The 22,469-nt window shown below is 39.8% G+C and overlaps 1 protein-coding gene across 4 annotated transcripts in view; it reads right to left on the reverse strand.

Annotated features, from left to right (window-relative positions):
* Positions 1-1,708: 1,708 nt before the first annotated feature.
* Positions 1,709-22,469, reverse strand: part of Prkra (protein activator of interferon induced protein kinase EIF2AK2) — a 30,094-nt gene continuing 9,333 nt past the window's right edge. For 2 of the 4 annotated variants that reach the window (XM_004868141.4, XM_021247137.2), the window contains 2 exons: positions 20,737-20,911; positions 17,408-18,071 (listed from right to left, as the gene is read on the reverse strand). In XM_004868141.4, the coding sequence (XP_004868198.1) occupies positions 17,914-18,071; positions 20,737-20,911 (333 nt within the window). In that variant the 3' untranslated portion in view covers positions 17,408-17,913. Of the gene's footprint in view, positions 2,156-17,407; positions 18,072-20,736; positions 20,912-22,469 lie in introns of those variants that run through there. The other 2 variants (XM_087196656.1, XM_087196652.1) reach the window with 2 other exon arrangements.

Consider the following 22,469-nt stretch of genomic DNA (forward strand, 5'->3'; position numbering starts at 1 on the left):
TCCTGAAGGGTGCCAGTTAGAATCCTTCAGACAATGAACAACTTCTCATAAATCCTTAATTTCCTGGTCCTGGTAGTTTTCATACAAGCTAAAGGGTCATTGTATAATTTGCTTTTCTGGTTTTGAGGGTGTTTTTTTGAGACAGAATCCTACTCTGTAGTCCAATCTGCCCTCAGACTCATGATCCTCCTGCACCAGCCTCCTGAATGCTAGAATAACAGGCTGTGCCACCATGCCTGGGTTTCACTGTATAATATAATTGTATTTCTGAGACTGAGTTTGAGTAATAACAAGTATATTAATTTTGAACGTTAATCACACCAAATTATATGTGACTAAGTAGAGCTTCTATTGTTAATTTGATAAATTTATATATTCATAGAAATGGTTTAAATCAAGAATGACCAATGGTTTTGCAGCATCTAAATTGGCAAGACATTCAAAACAATCACAGTTACAATATGTCACATCTTTTTTCTTGTCGAAACTATTACTTAGTACATTCTGACTGATGGCAAAGCACAGTACCCATGAAAATATTGGGGCTAAAATTTTACACCTTTCGTGTCAAGACACTATTAATTAATGTCTTAGTTACTTTCTCACGGCTAAGACACAATACCCAACACCCACAAATTAAAGGAGGAAAGGTTTATTTTGGTGCACAGAGGCTTTGTAGAGGTTTTAGTCTCTAGTCGGCTGGCACCAAGGTAGAAGAGCATGGCAGAGGGGCATGCAGAGGAGGCTGGCTCAGGCCATGGCAGGCAGGAATCAGAAGAAGGTCAAGGTCAAGGGAGGGGAGAGGGAGATAGACACTTCCAGGCCATGCCCCCAGCAAACCACCTCCTCCAATCAGGCTTCACTTCCCAACACCACATTCTAAATTCATCAGTGAACTAATCCATTGATAAGTATCACACTCCCAGGATCCATTTCTTTCCCAAAGCCCTACCTAGGAACCAAGAGGCTTTGGAGGGACATGTAGATATAAACCACAATAATTAAGCTTTAAGAAATCTTCCATTTAGCACAATTTGGCCCTAGGTTTCCAAGTACCTCAGAACTTGTAGAGAAATAGCACAGTCTACTCTGGAGAAGCACTTGAAAGTTGGCAAACAATCATGAAATCATTAACCATAAAATGGGACTGCAAAGAATAATGCCATAATTTTAAGAAAAAAATAAGGCCATACTATAAAATGTACATTTCAGAAAATGCTAGTGATACAGTATTAGACAACCATCTAAGGAATTGATGACCATGCCAAATACGTAGAAAAATGCTTATTCTGCTGGAGTTTTTCTAAATTTTCAGATAGTCAATATGAAGAAGCTTTTCCTTTTTATTTAACAGTATTTAAATATCTATCATACTTTCTTTAGGGATAAGACTCTTTAGAAATAAGTTTTCTACATTAAAAAAATATATATTGTGGTGCTAGGAGTGAAACTCAGTGCCTCAAGAATGCCAGGCAAGCTCTTGAGCTCTAAGGTATATGCCCAGCCCTTTCTATTTTATTCTGAGTCAAGGTCTAAGTTGTCCAGGCTGACCCTGACTTTGGGATCCTCCTCCTTCGGCCTCCTATAACTGGCTTAGATTTTTAATTCTGGGGAGAAATTTATCTTTGAAAATTGAATATAACTTTTCTCAGCCCTACCAATATAACAAGGTTAATTTGTTGGTTAATAAATACATACTTCAAAAATATATAATTACAATAGTTTTTAATACATTCTTCTGCAAAATATTCTGGTGTGGACAAAAAATGACCCAATTACTTTACATATCCATAGCTGCCTCCCATTCTGAAATTAAGCACCTTGTAGTCACTTCTTGTAATCATCAGTTCTCCCAAGGCTTAGGCCCAAAAAGAAGACTTTTAAAGGATAAGGTACCCACAAATTCCATAACAAAGAAACAACCCACTAAAAAATGAGTGGCCATGATAAAATACCAATAGTGGGTGACTTAGACAACAGAATCTTTTCCCTCACGTCTCTAGAGACTAGAAGTCCAAGATCAAGACATCAGCAGCACTGGTTTCCAGCAAGGCCTCTCCTCTCGGCTTAGAGATGGTGGCTCTCTTGTCATCTCTTCACAGGGTCATTCTTCAGTGCACACAAGTATTTGGTGTCTCTCATTAGTTCAGGTTCCCTGGAGGAACAGATTTAATATTAAATAATGTACAATTATACAAGGATTTACTAGTAGGCTTACAGGATTGGGAGCAGAAGAGACTGGCTGCCAGATCAGAAATGGAAGAACACAAAATGGCCATCTTCGTGCTGGAGGGCTGGAGGGTCCAGCAAAAGGCAGAAGGCCTGGAGCTTTCTGAAGAGTTGCTGAAGAGTTGCACTGAAAGCCTGAAGAAACTGGAGACAAATGTCCAAGGGCAAAGGTGAAGACAGAAGCTCCTGAAAAGAAAGAGGACAGACTTCTTTCTTTCCCTTTTTATTGCATGCAGGCCACAAGCCTGTTGGATGGAGCCACCCACATCCGGCCTTAGTAAATCATCCATAGACACACCCAAAGCTTTACTAATCTGCCAAGTGGTTTTTACTCTTCACGTTGATATAGCACAATAATCACACTCAGTGTGTGCACGTTTCTACTTCTTATTAGGACACTAGTCAGACTGGCTTAGGCTCTGCTCCAAATACAGTCACATTCTAAGGTGCTTGGTGTTAGGCCTTGAACATCTGAATTTTGTGGGGACACAATTCAGCTCATAGCAATATCCAAAAGAACCAAAACCAAAGTCTTGGGGGAGATCTGTATACAATCACATTCACAATAGCTGGAAGGTGGAAATAACCCAAGTGTCCACTGACAGATGAATGGATAAACAATAGAGTATATCTATAAAAGTATAATATTAGTCTTGAAAAGGAGGGGAATTCTAACATGCTGTAACATGGATGAAGGTATTATACTACATAAAATAATTCAGACAGGCAACTAGAATATTTCTCCTTTAAAAATGTTTAGATATCATGCTAAGTGAAATAAATCACAAAAAGACAAATACTGTATGCTTCCCCTTATGTGAGATACCTACAGTAGTTAAATTCATAGAGATAGAAAGTAGAAGCATGATTTCCAGGACCTTGGGAAGGACAGAATGGGGAGATAGTGTTAATGGGAACAGAGTTACAATTTTGGAAGAGTTCTAGAGATTGGTTGTACAATAATGTCAACATATTTAACATTATTGAACTATAGTTTTTAAAATGGCTAAGATGGCAAATGTTACGTTTGATGTATTATATCTACACACACATTGCACCATTGTTAATTTCCTTGTTTTGATATTCTACTACATTCATTTGTCATATGGGCAATTGGAGTGCTAGCAGAAAGGTTCAGAAGAATTTTCTACCCTACTTTTCCAACTTCCTTTGAATCTGGAATGACTAATGTTTTTAATGCTATGCTTATATAAAAAGAATAAAGAAGTTATAGACTGGCAATTCATTCTCTGGGACCAGGACAGCAGAATTTTATGAACACAGAGATTAAAGCCTGTTTAATCACAGCCTGCCTAACAGGTTAACTTTGATCAGAAAGAATCTCACAAGCTGGAACCCAGCAGGACCAAGTAATCCATGTAATGATTATTACAAGTTATTAGCTCTCAAGGGAAATTGAAGTAACAAGCTTTTCCTTTGGCATGGGGCCTTGGCAAGGACTTCCTACTGAGTGGAATCCCCCAAAATAACCCCCTGTGTGTCACATGTCTCATCTCACTAATATGCTAAATCCTAGAGCACAGCTCAGACTCTGTTCATGTACATCACTCCAAGTCACACTGGGAAGGCACAACTGATAGTACGGCCTTTGGCCAATGCCAGCCACAGTGGCAGATTCTCTTTCTAAACTCAAAAACATTAGGTCTACTCTTTTCCTTGGAAAAAATATTAGTCTCCAGCACCCCCAGTTACTAGGGCCTACCAAAGTCTAAAAGTTACTGATCCCCGTCTCAACTACCAACTCTCTTATTTGGGTAGTTCCAAATTTTTAAATGAAGGCATTGGAGGTGGGTTAGGATTTTATCTAGTTCTATAATTTATGATTCAAATTCCAAGTTCTCCACTGCAATGATGCTTTTGGAAGAAAGAATCCTGGTTGCCATCTCTGAAAAAGGTTCTCACATAATGCTAGCTGTAGAGGCAACTAAGAAATATTTCTACCTTCAAGGACATGTAACCAGGGTTGTTCCAGTAGCATACAAAGGAGAGACCTATTCCCCCATTCTCCATGAAAAATACCCCTATAAAGGGCTCAATATCTGGGCTTCATAAAACAGTGTCATGTCTTGTGTGATCTTGTCGTATATAAAAAAAAGATTAAACAACAATAGGGCTGGAGACATAGCTCAGTGGAATAGTATTTGCCTGCTATATGTGAAGCCCTGGTTTCAATCCCCAACATTGTAAGATAACAAACAAGTTAAAAAGGAATAACATCAAGATGTACAAGGTATAGTTCTTGGATAGGTATTCAAAAATTGAAATTATGAAATTCCTTCAAAGCCATTTTGAGGTAGGATAGAAGAAATAAAGATCAGTAGAAAGGAGATGAGGAAAATTAGAATTTTGAAATGGTACTTTTGAGAAAGACTGCAGTTTCAGGATAAGTTATTCAAGCCATTTTCCCTTCCAGGAAACTCACTGGAAAAAGGAACAATTCTAAGGGTCGTAAAGATACATGAGCCTATGAATTGGGCTCTGGGCCAGTGCTTTTTGTCTGTAAATTGTCCTTCCTCCCACAGCCCCCCTGCCCCGAGGAAGCAGCACTGTTAGGCAGCATTTCTCAACCTCAAACACTCATTTAAGTGGTTTGCATGGACACAGAGCCTGCCAGGTGGGTAACCGACACACAGTAGAGATACGCGTCCTAGATTACCCATCTTGAAGACACCCCCACCAATCCCATAAATATACGGATCCAGATCATAATTCTCCTCTCTCCCTCTTGAGGGTTCCTGCAATGTTTCTTTGAGTACTTTTAAATTTCTGCCTAATAAATCCCATCATGCCTCATACTGGTAAGTCCTGAAAGTTCTTTTTTCCATAATGGGAGTCAGTGAACCTGCAACCTATTCTATGGGTAGGATGGTTTAGGTTCCTCGTCACTGCTTTGGGGATCTCCTAAGATCCTGTCTGGTGCAGATTTTAGGGCTTGCTATGCATTCCCCAGTTAAAAGCATTCATTAGCTATACATTAATGATTAGTTGAAAACCTCTCCTCCTGGTGCTTTTAGACATTACCACTAATACTTCAACAATACACCAACCTATATAGCATATATAACACATAAGACATAGCATAAACAATATATTAGCCTCAAGTTCCAGAAACTATATTCTCAAAATAATTAAATAATTTACTGAAGATCACAAGCAGAAAAACTTAAAAAATATGTGGGCAGCAGTGAAGAAAACTAGAATTCTAAAATAATATGTATGAATATTGTTCAAACAAACAAAAATAAATCATAGATATACAAAGTACCTTGATGCCAAGCATGGTGGTACGTGTTTGTAATCTCAGAACTCTGGGAACCTGAGGCAGGAGGACTGCAAATTTTAGGTCTGCTTAGGTAACTTACTAAGACCCTGTTTCAAAGTCAAAAAAGAGGGCTGGAAATGTAGCTCAGAGCTACAGCTCTGGGTTCAATCACTAAATCCCTAGTACAACAAACAAACATAAAAGAACCATCTTGAGTTCAGTAGTAAATTGCTTGCCTAGTATGCTCGAGGCCTTGGACTTACCCCAGTACCACCAAAAACAAAACAAAAGCCCACTGTGCCTAGGCCTGCCTGTAACCCTAGTTACCAAAGAGTTTGAGATGGTAAGATTGAAAATTCAAGGCCAGCCTGGGCAACTTACCAAGAACTTGTCTCAAAAACAATTTAAAGATTTAAAATCTACAATTTTAAATGTAAACAATGGCAATTAGGAGAGTATTAGTTTTTATTGCTGCTAAAATAAATCAGTGACTTACAACACCAATTAGGGAACAGCTCTATAGATCAGAAGTCTGACACAGACCTCATGGGCCAAGATCAAGGTGTAGGCAGGGTGTGCTCCTTCCTGCAGCCTCTGGGGAAACTGCCCTGGTTCTGGAGGGGGCAATCCACTCTCCTTGACCATGGCCCCTTTCCTCCACTTCGAAGGAGCAAGGTTAAACCAAGTCCTTTCCGTGTTGCTGTCTCTAAGGTTCTCTCTCCTACCTCCCTCTTCCACTCTTAAGGACCCTTGTGATTCCATTGGGCCCCCATCTGAATAATCCAGGGTAATCGTCTGTTTCTAAAGTCAGCTCATTAACAGCCTTTAATCTATCTCCAACTTTAATCCCTGTTTACCAGGTAATTGAAAATATTTATAGATTCTAGGGATCATGCCACAGCCATCTTTGAGGGGCCATTATTCTGCCTCTGGGAGAGAGGTTTAAAGATTATTGAATAAATTTATGTGAAACATAAAACTGGGCTTTGGAAATTTGCTTTTCCATTCTACCCATATTTATAGAGTAGTTACGAGATGTCAGGAACTGTTGTAGGCAGACTGTCTTCAACAAGTTTTCAGTACAGGGTCCATATGGTTATAATACATGTTTTAAAAATTCCTACTAAAATGAAACAACAACAATATAATTGTCCTTTGACAAAAACCTGTACACTCACTGAGTTCATAGGGAAAGTGCCTATAATTATCTTTTTTTATCTGGTCCTAATCATCTGTCTTTATCCAGTTTGGGTTTCAGGGTTACATAGCCACAAAACAGTAATTGAATGGCTTTCATTTACTTTCTGAAGCAACTCATATTTGTTCTTTGATCAGTCTGTGGAGTGAGGTTACTGGTCATTCAGATTTCTGGAGTCTAGGGGATGGAGGTTATATGTTTGAATATTTGTCCACTTCATCTAGAGTGTGAGAGTTGTTGCTGCATTATCATTCAGGATATTAGTTTATTATTTCTTACAAGCAGCTATGTTTACAACTATTTTCCTCTTTTTGCATTTTGTTTCTTTACATCTCTCCCTAGGTTGGTTGATTTCTTGGTTTTTCTTTACAAGTTCTTCCAGAAGTTTCTCTAGCAGAATTATTATGGAGAGCGGTGTGTGGAGAGCGGTGTTAGCCAAAGAGGCTCCATTTTGAATCTTACCCTCCATTGTATAGAGCAAGGAGACTGTGTTATGAGGAACCGCGTCCTTGCCGAATTAGATTGCCCTGGAACGTGATGAACGTTCTGTAACCCCGAGAAACAAGGAAGCCCATGAGGGTGGGGAATTCCCAAAGAACTAGAAAACAAGGAAGCAGGTGTCTCTGGATAAGGGTCATGATTAACAACCAAACTCACCTGTTGTATAAAAGAGAGGAGAAAAATAAACTTGGGCGCTCGGTCTCTGGGAGCCCTCCCGGCTCTATCTCTTTGTCTTTATTTTTCTTCATCCTCACTCCCCCATTCAGGTACTGTTCGACAAGTGACGGCGGGCTCCGTCAATTATCTTTTGTTTTGTTAATCATCTCCTGTATTTTGTTTTCTATATTTATTTGCCCATGCACTGTTTTCCCCGTATGTTTATTTCCCTCTTTGTTTCCTTGGCCACCTTTGTAAGTGTTTTGTAACTGCTTATTCTTCAGCTGATTTCTCTTATATTTTCCATGAAATACACTTGGGGTTATACATTTCCTTTTAGGTAGTACTTGTATTGCACAAATTTTCATATATATTATTTTCCTGCCATTCAGCTAGCTTAGGATTTTTCTTATAATTTTATCTTTTAAACTGGTATTTATTTAGTTTCCAGACTTAATATTTAGACCTCAACTTGCTACTGATTTTTAGTCCTATTTCATCATGGTCAGAAAGAATAATTTGCATGATATCGATTCTGTGGAATTTACGGAGGTTTTCCTGTAACCAAGGTTATGGACATTTTTGTGACTAGTCCACATATAATTAGAATATGTATTCTTTTTTGGTTTTAAAGTACCATATATGCCTAAGCTTGGATTCATTAATTGTGGTTATTAATATTATTGCGAAGATTTCTAATCTTCTGGTTGTTTTCCCTAGTTATTAAGAACCATTCTTTTCTCCATCGGTTTCTAAAACTTCCGGTCACTTCTCCCTCACTGCCCGGCCTACCCCCTGGAAGGAGCATTTCCTCTCCAAGCAGCCCGACCAGTCGCCCTGCCCCTTCCCAATTCCCTGCCAACCCCAGTCCACTCCCCCGGCTGCTGCTGGAGGGGACAGGGGGACACAGGACCCCATTTGTCTCATCTGACTGTCTCCCCCGAAAGGGGCTCTTGGGGGTCCCCCGACTCCCCTGCGTCGCTGGCGCAGGCCTTGTTACCCTGAGCACTGCGCCCTGAAGTAATGCCCTCTGGGTCATTTGGAAAAGGTAGATGAACCTCCTGTGCACTAAAGACAGGATGGAGCTGCGCAGGTTGAAATGAGCGGGAGCTTGATTTCGGTTTTCGCAGGAGAAAATTCCCAGAGAAGTTGTCTTCTTTGTGGAATAGGTAAACAAATCAGTGTAATAACTTGGTCTAAGTATTGATACTGTCCTATTGCAACTGATGAAAAAGTGTATTAAGAAGGGCTTTTCTTGCAGGTTTTACCATACTGTACTGAAGGGGCAGTATCCATCCTTCAATCAGGAAGTTTCTTTTACAGAAAGATATTAATGGCATTAAATTGGACTGTCAAACTAGTAAATGTGGAAGGAAGAAACAGATTATTTGTTTCTATGTATGAAAAGGTAATTTTCCTTCATCTATCTCAGGCTCCTTTCAAGAATATGGTCAAGATTGTTTAACTTGCAAAATTAAACACTGACCTCATTTCAATGAAAAAAAATTCAGCCCTTGATCAAAACCCCCCTGGAGCAGCTTAGATTAACCTAATTATCTTTCATTGCCAGAGTAAATTGATTTAGGGTTATGTGACGCATAGACAAAGCAGTTGTATTTACAGGTCCTAGAATTACGCTAAGGGGAAAACATTACTTCCTCAGAGGTGGTATGGGACAAGCCCCAGGGAGCTCTACTCTGTCAAGGTTTACTGTAAATTCCACTGTTCCTCTTCTAGAGCTCGGCTTGGTTCGCCTGGGGCGAGCTGCTCTGCCACCGATTCCACGCTGGGCTGCCGCCTCAATGGGAAGTGGATGGATAGTGTCAGAATCTCCTACCAAAGACTGGTTTAGCTTGGCGGGCAGAATAAGTAGTGGCTGCTGGACGCACGCGTTTGTGTGTCTCCCTCTAGCGAACAACAGGCGGAAGTTCCTCTTCTTAAAGGCAAGGGCCAATTAGGGTTATAACCAACTGTAAGGTAAAGCTCAGTGAAGGAGGCCCTCATGTGTGTATGGCTGTTCTAGAGGCTTGACATGTGGAAAGAGATGACACAATAAGTATTCAAAAGGAATAAGGCTAGATCTGTACAGTAGGGGAAATGAAAGGGTGCACAGACTGAGTGTCAAATCCTGTAGGATTAGTCAGCAGAACACATTTTGGAAAATACTACTTTACCTTGTTCTCTAAGTCTCTTGCAGTCATGCATTGCTTAACACTGGAAACACGTTCTGTGAAAAGTGTCCTAGTTATTCGAACCTCACAGAGAGGGCTTGAGAAACCTAGGTGGTACAGGTGTGTCACCCCACAGCCTCTTAATGCAATCACTGGTTGTCATGAACTCAAGGCTCCTACTGTCACAATCTGAATACTGTTTTACAGGAAACTTTGTCTTTTTTGTTTTTAATTCATTTTATTGGTACACTTTTGATATATATATATAGTGACTACAGTCATCATACCAGTACATAATATATCTTGATTTCCCCCCCAGGCTTTTTCTTAAAATGTAGAAGAGTATACTCCAATAAAAAGTTACAGTACAGTAAATATATACACCAGGAACATAGCTGTTTATCCAGTGTTATGTACTGTACATAACTGTAACTTTCAGGACTGTCAGCACAGGGGTTTTTTTTTCCACAAGAAACACCACAAACACCTATGTAAAATGTGTCATGCTTTGACCTTGTAATGTCTCGTCACTAGGTGATAGGCCTTTTTCAGCTCCTTTATAATCTTATGGTACCACCATCATTTACCAAAAGGTCCCAGCACCTGACTACTTTAAGAAGTAGCTTATGGTACAGATACATACATCTTTCTCTCCTAGAGTGATATTCTGTGGTGGAAGGAGTCAATCCAGAGCCTGTCTTCTTTTAATAATGGAGGAAACTATCTGCAATGAAGTCTAGGCCGAGCTCCTAAAGAACATGGGAAGAGTCTGAAGAAGCATCCCCGGCTCCTTAGGACATCAGGAAGCTGCATGAAAGGCTGGAGCATGAGCAGGGCCCTGCCTTCAGGAACCTGGCACGTGAGCCTGAGAGCTGGGCCTTGGCTTTCTGCACAGCAGCCACTTGCCACATGTGGCTCTTGCACACTTGAAATGCACTTAGAATAGACGCACTAGGAGTGTAAAATACAGGCTGAGCTTCGAAGACTTAGGTGATGTAGAAGACAATGTAAATTAATAATTTTTACATTAGCTACATGTTGAAAATATTTTGGGTACGTTGCTTAAATAAAATAAATGTCTTTTTTTTCTCTAGTACAGTCCTACCAGGAAATCTAAAATCAAGAATGTAATTTTATGCATATGTGGTTTGTGTTATATTTTTTCAGACAGCACTAATGTAATAGCAACAAAAGATCTGTGTCACTCATGACAAAAGACCACCAGGCCATCATGAGTCAGTATAGTGCAGGTTGTAGCAACAGGAAGAGCTGAAGAGACTCAGAGAGTGTCATAAATGGCCTCAGGGCTACACCTTTGGGCCAAACCTTGGCTGTTTACTCTGCTGATCCCTTAAGCCTGTCCCTCAAGACTCAGTTGAAATGTTATTATAGAGGGATTATATTCAAATAAGTCATCCCAGTTTCCTAACCGTGTAAGGAGACTAGCATAAATTTGTGCTCCTTCAAGGTTTTTAAAGCTGCACATTCACTCTCATTTCATCTTCCTGAGAAGCTGAGAGAAGGGTAGAACAGGTTTATTCTCATCTTACTGATGAGAAAACTGGGACTTGAAGAGGTCATGCGATGTGAATACTGGCATTGAGGATGCTAAGGCATGACTCAGAGTAACCAATCACTACGGTGGAAAGAACGCTGGATTCAGGGTCAGGAGATCAGTATTTCCCAGATAGCTGGCTTCAAACAGGTATTTTTACCTATTTTTATTCATAAAAAAGCAACATTACCTAGTTGCAGAATTGCTATAAGGACTAGATACATATTAAAGTATATAATACTTAGGGTTTGATAAATGGTATTATTATTATCCTCATTCTTTTCCTCAACATCATAACTATTAATAATCATTTATGGCAGAGACCTAGAAATCAGATTTCTTGGCTGCCAACCCAATCCTCTTTCTAGCTTCACAAAAAATACTTTGTGTGGCTATCAATTTACACAATAATACTATACTGAGGAGACCCACTTTAAAGGGATTGCTCACAAAAAATACTCTGTGTGGCTATCAATTTACACAATAATATATGAGGAGACCCACTTTAAAGGGATTCCAGGTTTTTGTTTTTACCCGCATAACATTATATAAGCTATAGATTTCTGATGAGTGCCTCCATGACAAAAGAGATGAACCACGATTACACAGTTTAAAGTCTCATTATTTAATAACTACTGCTCCTGTCTATTAGGCAGGATGTCTATCAGCCATTAGTTCAGTGTAGAGTCTGGTCATATTTTAGGCAAATCAGGATTATGTAAATTTTAAATAGCGCAATGTCACAGATACCCAGTATTTGAAATAATGCAGATGCTCCGAAAATTGAAAAGTACATGTCAAGAATTTCATAATTTCAAAGCAGGCAGGCCTAGCAAATTGCAACCATAGCAGCATGTCTTGGCTGGTAAACGGAAATAACCACCACCCACTGTCAGAGTCTCCAGGAGCACACCCATGGCATATAATGCAGACACTTTGTTCAGAGAATCACTCTACCTACTCAGTTCTTAGCTTCGTATGTGTTCACCCCTTGGTGTACATGTCTAAAAACATACTTTCCCAATTTTGCCCATTCGGAGGGAAGCGTCAATGATCTTTGGGGCTTCTTAACTTATATGGGTCCCCAGAAAGGTGTGCAGTTGTCATAAGCTTTTGTAAAACTTGCAAAAGAAGATGTTTTTGCTGGGATTAGTGAGAAGTCTGGCTCCAGGCCAAAAACATGTGTAGCCTCTTTTCAGGCCCCATGAAAAGGAGGTCCAGGGATGGAGAAGAGATGGGAGGGGAGGAAGGGAAGTGGAAGTAAAAAGGATCAAGATGTGATATGTATGTGTATCAACTCCCAAGATGAATGTGTTTATTATGTATCACAAACATATATTAACATACATTAAAACAAACCAACAAAAAACAGGCCTCCTAGCCAGCCAGGCTTACAAATATCTACATTCCTGATCCAGGTGCCTCACTTCACAGGTTTCTGTGCAGAAACTTTACCTTTAAAACCTGTCTTTCTTAATTAGATACATACGACTAAATGAATAAAATAATGTGAACAACAAGGCATAGATGTTATCCATTTCTGAGTTTCACATCAATAAATATTGTGCAGTTACACACCCATCTGGCCATAAAAGAGACTGCACTAGAATGAAGGCATAAATAGATAAGAATGCAAGTATTTGAAATGAAACCCAGGACTTATTCTACCATATAAAACTGAATTTACCATGTAAATGAGCCTTGATTGTTATTATTTAAAAAATTAAAATTGGAGACATCTTTGAGTCCTAGCCTTTTCCTGGCTTTAGCCCACATACTTGAAAACTGTTTGCCTTTACTTGTATCTTTTGCCTTTTTTCCCCAAGATACATGTAAATCTCTTCCAAACCTTAGTTGTATCTTCTAACACAAAATGCTTTGGATCTGTGGCAGCTAAAGTTTAACCACTCAGATTAGCACAGGAAGAAAGACTAGCTTGTTCAGGTCTGTATACTATTCCCCACGCTCACCCCAGCCCAAACAGACGAGCAAAAAAACATCCAATTTCATCTACTTTGCCCTCTCTGGTGTTCAGATTGACCAAACAACTGTTAGATCTTTGTTACACACTGTTCTCTGTCGATGGCCTTTTTGGTATGTCTTAACCAAAGAATTACAAAGGAAAATGAAGAAACCAGAAAATGGTGCATTAAATACAAGTCATGCAAGTCTTGTCTTGTTATCTTCCCAAAAGCCCAAGCTTTCCTTTTGGTGACATCAGCCTTTTTTGTGGCAAAAAACCACCATGATCTGCAATCCAGAATTTGAAATATGTTGTCAAGCTAGTAGAATCTTCAGTGAGACCACATCCATAATAATTTCAAGTTTACAATTTTTTCTGATTTTATAACTGTACTTTAATGCATCAACATAAATTTGGTTTTGACTCATTAAGAGCTGCTGCTTAGTTCTATTTTATTTTCTATATTTTATTTTTACTTTAGAGACCAGATCTCACTATGTAGTCCAAGCTGGCCCTGAACTTTGCTGCCTGGTTCTAATACTATGAAACTTTCTGGTTTTGAGTCCATCCTCTTTAGAACTCACATTACAATCTATGCTCTTTCATAATTTTTAACTTCTTTGGATCTTGAGGGGCAGTGTTATTTTGGATTCAGCACTACTTACTATGGCCTTGCCCTCAAATAACTGTAATTTCTATTTTATTCCCTACATATCCTTTAGGTACTTTCTTGAGAAATCTTTCCCAAATGCAAATATATACATACAAATACACAGAATTAAGCACATACGCCACCTACAGAGACCTGCAAAAAAAACCAAACTGGTTATAACTTGTCTTTTTTTTTAGGAATTTTAATAAAGGACAGAGACATATGATCTAAAGAGAAACCAGCATATCTGAGTCGTAATTTTCTTTTTTTTGGTACCGGGGATCGAACTTGGGTTCTTACGTTTTTGAGGCAGGCGGACAGCACCACTGAGCTAAATCCCTGGCCCTGAGTCATAATTTTCTATGATTTATAAATGAGGTGATTGATATGATTTTTCTATTATCTTTTCTCACTAAATTAGAACTCCATATCTCAGTCTGGGCTCCCAGGGAGCAGATTCTGAGGAAATGACAGTGAGTGGCCAGTTTACTAGGGGATGCTTTGGGACTCACCGTCTCTGAAAGGAATGGGGAGAAACAGATTAGGCAGAGGAAGAGCTGGGTTGGAATAGTAGCAACAAAATTCTCAGCAGACAGAGACAACCCTGAAGCTGATGGGCTCTCCTGAATTGTCTCAAACTGGAGGCACAGTGTCAGGACTTTGCATTGCATGCACTCCTATCCCTTCCTCCCCAAAAAGGGAGTGTTAGCTAGGCCTGATGAACACTTGTAATTCCAGCACTAGGGAGGCTGAAGCAAGAGCATTGCTATGAGTTTGAGGCTACCCTGGTCTACTCGAGTGAGAACCTGTCTCAAAAAAATAAAAACAAGAAAAAAAAGGAATGTGGCCTTGGATATAGGGTCTAGGTCAGTGATGGCGAACCTTCAAAACAGCCAGAGGCATGCATGCCATTGGTTGCCACCACTGGTCTAGGCTGTAATTAAGCAGATATGATCTAGCCTATAATTAAACAGAGATATGATGTGGACCATCACCGTGAATCCTTTAGGTCTTTCAGAACAGCATTAATTATTGCCCTTCCCAGGACTGCAATATCACTGTTATGTATCTTGTATGGAGGAGTAAGTTTCTTAAACTCCCATTTGGCCTTTATCACAATGGTATCTCTTTACCTCACAGACTGTGAACCAATGTGTAGGCTGTGCAACAACCAAGTACATTTACTGCAATTACACACTCTGGGACAAGGTGGAGCTGGGGGTACACTGTGAGCCGGTCTTGGGCCAGGACACCCACGCATTGCTTGGTTTCCAAAGCCCTCATTCTACAGAATAACTCAAACCCTGTATAAAACAGACATAAAAATGAAAAGGATTCCCTTTCCACCAATCTATGGTTACTTGAATTAGTTGCTTATCTCCTCACTGAGACACAATGCCCAACATCCACAATTTAAAGGAAGAAAGGCTTATTTTGGCTCATGTTTCAGTCCATGGTGGGCTGGCTCGAAGGCAGTATGGCATGGCACGGGGGTGTGGTGGGGGAGGAGCTGTTCACTTCATGGTGGCCAGGAAGCGGAGAGTAAAGGGAGGACCTGGGAAGGGAGAGAAACTCTTCCAGGCCACAAACTCAGTGACCCACCTCTTCCAAGCAGGCCCCACCTCCTAACAGGAATTCAGTGATAAGCCCTGTAACTCAATCACCTTGGAAAACCCCATCTATGAGTGCATGAGGCTCTGGGGTTACATCTAGATATAAACTATACCACCTGTGTAATGGCCAAAGGTCCCTTTGGAGAACTGGAGGAGTCATTATTGTACACACTGTGGTACTAAGAGATCCTTCTGCCTGTGGACCTAGATTCTTTAGTTAATGGGTCTGAGTCCAACAACTAGCTCAGGTCTGGAAATTGGGCAAAGGATCATGATCATTTTGGGGGGTCATCATCCTTGGCCTTCTGATCATGCATCCTGATTTCTTTCAAGTGTACAGGTTGAGCAGTACCTTTGCTGATTGACACCCTATTTTGCCATATTCAGTTGACTATTGCCATTATCTTTATGAATGAGATGCCAGACTTTCTACTTAGCATAGTTGCATCCACTTGGCTTTTGACAAATCCCAATGCCAAGTATTCTGTGTTGTTTTGGCATTGCCATCAGTGAGCTCAGGTCTGTAATGGCATCTCCTACCTTCATTCCTGGCCTACAAAGGAGAAGCACCACTGAACTTCTCAGCAATTCCCGAGACCACTCTCACAAGCACATTACATGTGGCTTTGGAAAACGCCACTGTAATGTCACTGTATGGCTAGGGGTTATTGGTTCCACCAATAACCAGGGAGCAAGAATCTCATCCTATAAACTAGATGGCAAGAGGATAAAGTACAAAATCTCATGGGATATCCCACTGGTACCAAGCATCACAGGTTGGGCTCCCTGGGAAGCCACCTCTGAGATGGGAAATAGTGGGGAGACTAGGGACTGCCACCTGTGGAGGGAAATGAAGCACCTGGGTAGAGGGAGAATATGGCTACGATGTAGTCTCAAAAGCAGCCGCAGCTATACCACTGGTGAACTCTGAAGCTGGGATGGGCTTTCAGACTGTCTCCTATGTCGCTGTCCTAGCCAAGGACAAGATCAGTCGCTGACTGCAGGCTGCCCCAGAAGGGAAGTGAGGCTTTGTGAGAGGGATCTGTCCAGTTAAGACAACTATGAAGATGCTTGACAGTAGAAGTCTTTCTGCAGGCAGTGCTCCCAGGAGCAAGGGAACCAGATCCCTAGCACCAAAGAGGAATCTAAAAGTAGCTTATCTCAGCCCTCTCTGACAGCAGGAAACTGGCTCTTCATTAAATAATGTAAGCTGGATCAACACTGTATCCCTAATGCCTGTCATGGTGCCAGGCACATCAGTCCTCAATAATTTACTGTACAGTATTAGTGTTATCAACATATTGGGCTACTGCTATCTTCATCTTACTAGTTCATTTATCTATCTCTTACTGGAGGCCTATCATATGTTAGAACTGATGCCATCAGGTTGACTATGGAATAGCTGTCTGTTCAGGAAACTAATCTGTTTAATTATTCACGAGTCTTAACTGAGGGGTTAATGAAATGGAATTAGAGAATACCTGATGACCCTAGAAAATCCAGTCTAACGAGATGACATCTGAACAGTGTCTAAGAATGCACATTTTCTCAGAGCTAGAAGCAGGGCAGCTAGAAGAGCTTGGCTTCTAGGTACCTTATCCTTAAAGCACGTCAATTTACATTTCAACTATCTGCACAAAACTGCATTCATTTCCCATGACTCGAGTGCATCCTCTTTTTCCACTGCCTTATAAAATCTCCCCCCAATTTATCCTCTTTATAACTGAAACTTTGCAGCCGGGGGGAGGGGGGCAGAGAGAGACAGAGACACCCCCGGGGAGAAGATATACCTGGACCCACCCTATGACCTACTTCTTCCAACTAGGTCCTCCTTATAACGTTCCCATCATCTACCAATATCCCATTAAATTATGAACCCATCAACAGATAAATCCATTCGTGAGGTCAGAGCCCTCACAATTCAATCACTCCCCAAAAGCCCCACCGCTAGATACCTCTGCCCTGGGAACTGAGCCTTCAACATGTACACCTTTGGGGACATTCCAGATGCAAACCAAAACAAAATGTTACTCTAAGAATGTGCCGCAGTCAAGACAGTAGCTCTTTAATAAAATGAATAGATTCCCCTGTTATAACAAGAGCTCTTTATTACATGGTTTTGAATACACAGCAGGCCAATCGTGTTCCCTGAAATTAACAGTCACGTTCCATAAAAGCCTGTTAATGTTGTCCCTCAACACTAATCCTAAAGGGCTTCCTTCAAATTCCCTTTACAAAGCCTTGTGCAAAAGTTTAAGCACCAGTAAGACTGTTGCTAGCAGTACTTTTATTTTGTTATCATCATTATCATCAAACATGCAGTTTCTTCTGCCTATGTGCCTGGCCCTGTAAAATGGGTGCTACGCCCTGCCTTGTGGTACAAAGTTTATAAATACAATATACCAATACAAAGTGGAAGCCATTAAAAAGAGCTTAGTAACAACTACCAGGAGATAATTACATCTGGAGTGTTGATGAATCTGGAGAGATCTGGAAACAACTCACAAACATTACAGTAAAAGTTTTACTTGGGAAGGAGCGAGAGGAGAACTCTTTAAGTGCTACTGAAGGATTTTCTAAGGTGCCCCAAGTTTACTTCCTCTCTGCTATTATCTTCAAATATTGCAGAGCATTGTGAGCTGCATCATTCTGGGCGGTGCTGAAGGAGATTCCCGAGCCGTGACAGACAGTGATAGGACTGGTGGACAATTCAGCAAGACATTGATATTGCCCATTGGCACTCAGTTCTTCTGTAACGACACGTGAAACACGATTAATGCCAAGTGTGTACGAGGCAGGTCCTTTGTAAAAACCACCATTTTCATTACTGTCTTTCTCCTTCAACATCCAGGGTACTCTACTCCACTCACTCATCTCCTTTATCATGCTTACACAAACAAAAACCAAACAACTGCTCGGCTCTATCAGTTCTCAGACACTGAGCTTCATAACCACGTGAGGGGATTTTGAAGACACAGACATGCAGGCCTCACTCAGCTGGAAACCCAAGGGCTGGCCTGGAGGTGGTCACTTCCTGCGTTTGAAAGAAGCTCCCAGGATATTCTAGTGTGACTAGGTGAACAGTGTTCGCCAACTACTGAACCACGGCAACTTCCTTAAAGGGGAGAGGACTATTTGCTAATGGATCCCACCAAGGAGTAGGCTTCTGAAATAGGAAATAACCTTGTTCAGGAAAAGACATGTTTGGCACCCGCATGTCCTTAGGTTTTAAGTCTGTGCAGAGTCTTGAGCGATGGTGTTTTAAAGCCAATATAAACCCAGGAAACAAGTGTTTTTCTCATCAATTGATGAGTCACTCTGCTAAAGACTGTGAAATGTCTCAAGGCAAAGAAGTAAAATATAAGTATGAACTATGACTTTTTTAAAGTGGTCATGATGAAATTATTTTAGCTAGTCAAGTTACTAGAAAATATCCAGATACAAGGGGATTATTTAGTGAATGAACAGGCTTTATAGTTCTGGCATCTAGGTTCTTTTTGTCAACCAAAATAAAATTCACATAACACACATTCACAATGTACAACTACGGCCTCTATCCAGTTCTAAAATATTCCATCACCCTGAGAAAGCTCCCTGTACCCATTTAGCAGTTGCTCTTCCTTCCCTCTTCTCTCACCCCCACCTCTTTTTAAATCTTTTGAGACAGGGTCTAACTAAGTCATTAAGTTGCCCAGAATAGACTCAAACTTGTGATAGTCTGCCTCCGTCTCCCAGAGTGCTGGGATTACAGGCATTGCCATCACCCCTAGCTACCACAATTTGTTTATCTACTCATTGTTGATGGAAATCTGCACTGTTTCCACCTTTTGGCTCTTGTGAACAATACTGCTATGACCATGGGCGTACTGGTATTTGTTAAATATTTTCAGTTCTTTTGGGTATACATGTAGGAGTGAAGCTATTAAGTCAAATGGTAATTAATTTGAGGAACTGAAACTTTCTCCATGGCAACTCAACTATTTTACATCAAACCAGTAGGGTTTGAGGCTCTAGTTTCTCTCATCCTCACAAATACTGTTTTCCACTGTTCTGATTACAGCCATCGTGGTGGGTATGAAGTGGTACCTCACTGATTTGCATTTCTCTATTGACTATTCTCTATTGAATGTCTTTTCACATGCTTCTTTGAAGGCAGTTGCACAGAATTTAGTCAAAGCTAGTTCTCTACTTAGAAGACCTAGTTAGTTCTTAAAACTGGTAAGAAGTGTTTCAAAGGCATCGTTAATTCATAATCCAAAAACTCCTTTCAGGTCTTCTTCTTTTCCCAGACCTTCCATAGTCCTATGTATGACACAGCTCATTCATCTCTGTATCCCAGATCCTCAACAAACCAGACGCTGATAAATATTTACTGAACAAATAAATGGTCTCTCATCAGCCCCCTCTTTCCTGACCATCTATCTGCATTAACTTCCAAGGTTCTTCATTCTCTGTTTATCAAGACACTGTATTTGACCCGTCATTCAATCCCAACAGAGCAGGGAGTAGCAGGAGTTTTTCAGCCCCTAAACCAGTGGTGCGAACCGATGGCAAGCATGCCCCAACAAGCTGTTTGCATCGTTGAAGGCTCTAAAAGGTCCACCATCACTGCCCAAACACTCTACTGTCCCAGTGCCAGTAAGTCTGATACAGTAGGGCTCCAAATTTGGCTGAGGTTGGACAGGGATATGAAATTCTTCACACATTATACAGAATGAAATCGAGACATCAAATGTATCTATGTGTGTGAACACACACATTTAACCAACTTCATAAAGTGAATGCAAGGAAAATCCACTCACTTATTTTCCCATCTGTTCATATTTATCCATATAAATGACTAAGGACTAGAGAAATATAGAAAATATAGGTTGGGCTAAAGCTATGAATTGGCTTTCACCATTTACTTCTCTTCATTACCATGGAGAGAAGAAGTCTGCCCCCACAAACTTGGTACTTGAAATGGCAGAGCCTTTTTGTCAAGCTGCCCAACAGGGCTAGTTAAACAGCTAGTGTGCTGCGACTCTTTCCTAATCCTGGTCTACCACTGACTAGCTGTGTGATCTTGGACCAGTCTCAACTGTTCTGCGTCTTCTTCACTTCTAAATAACGATAGCAGGACTCAGAATAATCTGAGGATTTAGTAAGGTAATACATGTAATGTTCTTAGTACAGTGCACTCGTGGCACATAGTAAAACTATAATTTTTAGTTATTGTTGATTTTATTATTAAAACTGTATGTTAGCTGTTAGCCACAAGAATGGGACATACCAATTATACATATAACTGCTCTGGCAATTATATATAGGTAGAATCCTTCATGAAATAAATTAGAATAGAAAGTTTTGTTTCTCAAGCACATTGTAAAAAAAGAAATACATGGTGAGATAAGCCAAAGGGGAAAAAAGTCATACCTATATCCAAATATGTTATGTTAAAACCTTGTTCCTTGGCAATTTCACTAAGCAGCTGGATGTAATCTGTATTTGGAATACTAAGGAGGCTTCTTTTCAGTAAGTTGATCTTTTCACCAGGAGAATTCCTCAAGGAATGCCAAGTGCATCCTAAAGAATGCCCTACCATATTTGTCTGGAAAAGAGAGGAAGGTTTAGACTCTTAACTAGGACTATGTTCCAATGCTAATACCAATATAATTAAAAGTACTTAGTAACTACTCACATTTACTACTTCATAATGTACATTTAAATGGGTATCGTGTGGTTAGTCCAATTTAAATGAGATAGTGCTAACAAGTATACGCATTTTTGAAATACCATAAAATCAAAACAATAAATATATTAAGTATTTATAAATACTTTTTTCCAACAAACATTAGAATTAGAAATTGTCAAAGCTTTTAATGCATTACTTTCTTTCTCATTTTCTTTTGCCCAAGTTGATGCCACCTTTTTTCTAAGAGATACCATTGGAGACCTAGCATCAGGGAAAAAAACCAAAAACCAAGTTTTTGTACAGTAAAAAGATTTCTCTGTCGAGTTTTCTGATGGTCACATTAAAAGACGTAAATATCTGATAGCACTGTAAACAAACTTGGAAATAACTGAATCTGCCTAGTAGAGCAATTTACAAACATATGAAACAATTTTCATAACTATGTTTTTTGTATTACATACCAATCGTTACAAATGACAGCTGTAAAGGAGAAAATAAACAACAACAAAACTATAAAAAGGTGAAATGTATTAGTTGAGTTTGAAAAGAACAAGTTGCTCGAATGAGTGGCAGGATGTCAAAAGTTGTTTTCCTTTTTTTCTCCTTTATTGCCCTCATATCCTTTTCTTTTCATCTCTGGTCTTAGAATGCTTTAATTTTCCATATTAGTTTGTGGTTTCAAATTGCTTTCATACACCATTAATAAATACAACTACTTTCTGAAGTAGGGTAACAACCTTTAGTCTTATATTATTAATGAGCATGACGGAGGTGAAAGAATTTTCAAAAGATCATAGGGATGATGATACAGAATTAAGTAACTTGTTAAATTTACTAAATGAAAATTTATATTCCTTGATTAGAATTTTAAGAAATACTGTTTTTTAGGGGTCAGGGGTGTAGCTCAGTGGTAGAGCATATGCTTAGCACATGCGAGGTCCTGGGTTCAATCCCCTAACACCAAAAGAACAAAAAACAAAACAAGAAACAAAAAATACCACAACTCCCCCATAAATCATAATTTATTCACATGGTAAAAACTGACATGTAATATGAACACATATTTAAGGAAGAGTAAAGTCTCTTCTTTACCACCCATTTACTGAAGATCTCTGTTCTACTCCTCCAAGGTACTTGTTCTTAACATTTCTTTCCACGGATGCTCTATGCATATGTAAGCATACATACATACACAATCTTTCAAAAGTGAAAGTTTACCCTTCCACGTCTTGTTCATTTTTTTATATGAGCACATATTCGTTTTATCAGTCTCCGACTATGGATGTTAGGTTATTTCTGGCTTGTTGCTTTTACTAACAATGCTGCAATAAATAATCTCTTGAAATTGGATGAGTTCCTCTAGAATTATCTCTACAAGAATTACCCAAAGAACATAAATGCTTTTAATTTTGATAAATACTTCCATACTGAGTTCTGACACAATTCATACTCCCATCAAGTGTCTTGGAGAGTA

Source organism: Heterocephalus glaber, unplaced genomic scaffold, assembly GCF_053883595.1.
Source record: "Heterocephalus glaber isolate CG9 unplaced genomic scaffold, H.glaber_assembly_v1.0 deba00000347, whole genome shotgun sequence".
Taxonomy (NCBI): Eukaryota; Metazoa; Chordata; class Mammalia; order Rodentia; family Bathyergidae; genus Heterocephalus; species Heterocephalus glaber.